The sequence below is a fragment of the Myzus persicae genome, unplaced genomic scaffold, assembly GCF_001856785.1.
Source record: "Myzus persicae strain clone G006 unplaced genomic scaffold, MPER_G0061.0, whole genome shotgun sequence".
Classification (NCBI taxonomy): Eukaryota; Metazoa; Arthropoda; class Insecta; order Hemiptera; family Aphididae; genus Myzus; species Myzus persicae.
The window spans coordinates 959-3,591 of record NW_019102041.1 but is presented as its reverse complement, the minus strand read 5'-3'; the positions used below and the strand labels follow the sequence as shown (position 1 = coordinate 3,591).

General features: G+C 27.3%; 1 protein-coding gene across 1 annotated transcript; it reads left to right on the top strand.

Annotated features, from left to right (window-relative positions):
• Positions 1–216: 216 nt before the first annotated feature.
• LOC111031067 lies at positions 217–2,192 on the top strand (the record flags this gene model as incomplete). The annotated part of the gene is made up of 2 exons (XM_022310852.1): positions 217–1,448; positions 1,581–2,192. Coding segments are annotated over 2 exons (1,844 nt in total), but the record flags the coding sequence as incomplete, so codon positions are not given.
• Positions 2,193–2,633: the final 441 nt, after the last annotated feature.

Below are 2,633 nucleotides of genomic sequence, written 5' to 3'. Positions count from 1 at the left end.
ATATTTCTGCTGACGACGAATTACTTTGTGACACTTTTCAACCTAACAATTCACCTATACCTTTTGACGTGAACACAGCATCTTATTTAGTTTATAAGTGTGCTGTTGAATTTACTTTGAGTTTGCATAACAATAATAATTTTACTCGTCGAGATATATTAAATATCCAGAAAAATACTGCAGATAACATAATTAAACCTATTGTTACTATTTTAGATAATTTTGTTAAATCAAATATTAAAGATCCAATGTTGTTGTTAGAATTTAATAATGTAACATCAGTTATTTCCAATCCTTTTAAATTTTGCAACTCTGAGTATCTATTGAATAAATGGCTTACTGAAAATAATTTTGCAACAAATATCCAACAATTTATCATTAATAATGAAATTGGTATAACCAGACAGTCAGGTGATGTGGTATATGATGAACAAATAACGAAAGGTATACTTTTACCACTGAAATTTCAATTCAAAAGATACTTTGAACACAATGATAACCTTATAAAAACTTTAAGCCAAATTAATGAGTTAAATAAACCAAATAATGTCTTATCACATTTTATCCAAGGAAAATTATGGAAACAAAAAGTATTAAACTTTCAAAACAAGACTGTTATACCTTTCTTTTTATATATCGATGATGTTGAGATAAATAATCCATTAGGATCTCATGCCACCATCCAAATGATATCAGCTATATATTATAGTTTTCCTGTACTAGAGAACTCTTCTAAACTTTCTAACATATTTTTAGCTGGGTTGCTAAAATTTAAGGATGTGAAAGACTTTGGAAATGATGTGTGCTTTAACCAATTAATAGATGCAATTATATTTCTAGAACAAGAAGGTTTATCAATCTCAACATCTAAAGGCAATATACATGTTCATTTTATTTTGGCCATTATTTTGGGTGATAACTTAGGTATAAATAGTTTTCTAGAATTTTCCAAATCATTTTCAGCTAATCATTTTTGTCGTTTCTGTAAAGTACATAAAAACGAGTCACATAATATGAGCATAGAAAACTTTGAGTTATTAAGAAACACAAATAATTATAACACAGATATAATAACTGATAATTTTTCATTGACAGGCGTTTATAAGGAATCTCTCTTAAACAAGATACCTTCATTTCATGTCACTACTAACTATTTTGTTGATGTTATGCATGATATGTTTGAGGGTGTTTGTCATTATGATTTGTGCCATGTTATTAAATATTATATAGAGTATTTGAAACTTTTTTCTTTAGAAACATTAAATCGCCGCAAATCTAATTTTGAGTATGGAACAATTGAAGTAGGAAATATTAGCCCCCCTATTAAAAATAAACATTTAGATAAATTTCATCTTAAAATGTCTGCTAGAGAAATGATGTCATTTGTTTTTTTTTTTCCATTAATAATTGGAGACCTGATACCAGAAAATGATGAAATTTGGGCATTTGTATTAGTTTTAGTTCAAATTATAGATTTATTACTATCATTTACATTTACAGAAGAAAAAATAATATTACTACAACAGCTTATAAAACAACATAATATTAGTTATGTTTTACTATTTGGAGATAATCTTAAGCCAAAACATCATTTATTAATTCACTACCCTTCAATTATAAAATATTCTGGTCCACCCCGTCACTATTGGTGCTTTCGTTTCGAAGCAAAACACAAAGAATTAAAACTGTATGCTCATGCAACAACTTCTAGAAAACACATAACTTTAACATTAGCAAAAAAGTTTCAATTAAAATTTGCATTCCTACTCATTCAACAACATATGCCTATAATTGTGTTAAAAGAAAAAGATATTGTCTTAAGCCAACATAGTGCCTTTGTTTGTGATTCATTAAATATATTAGACTCTCAGTTCACCAGTTATAGAGAAATTGATTATAAAGGTACATCATATAAAAGGGGTTATTTTTTAACTGATTTTGTTAGTGATAATATGTGTTTACATGAAATTATTGAAATTATTATGATTCACAATGAAGAAAAAGTTAAACTCTTAACACAACAAATTAAAGTTGAATATTTTCATCCTCATTATGAGTCCTATATTGTGGATTGTAGCAAAATTATATCAATGCAAAATGTCAATGATATAACTTATTTTCATAGTTTTCCAATCAATATTTCTAAACTTGCTAATGGGCAGACACTTATTAGGGCAAAAGAATATTTATAATTGATTATTAATATATTTTAGTACCTTTCTTAAAAAACATAATACATTATGTGTATATACCTACCAAATTGTGTATTGTATTTGTGTCTATATTTTTTACATAACATAAATTTTAAGTGTTTTATTTAGGATAGGAAAATGCAAAATATTAACAATGACTTTAGCTCTTTTTATCAAGACTGCGGATATACATTTCCAAACAACATTAGTTTTTCTCAAAATAACAATAATATAGCTGTATCACAGACAACATTTCCAACAATGAATGTCCAAAGCCACAATCTCGACCACGATGAAAGCCTCAGTGTAGCATCCATGATAGCATCAGAACCTGAAACAAATATCTTACCACAATATCAAACATCTGATTCCCAATTAAGTTTGTCAGAAGAAGATTCATCCGATGTACAACGACTACTAATAAGTTGGAATTTAAATGAC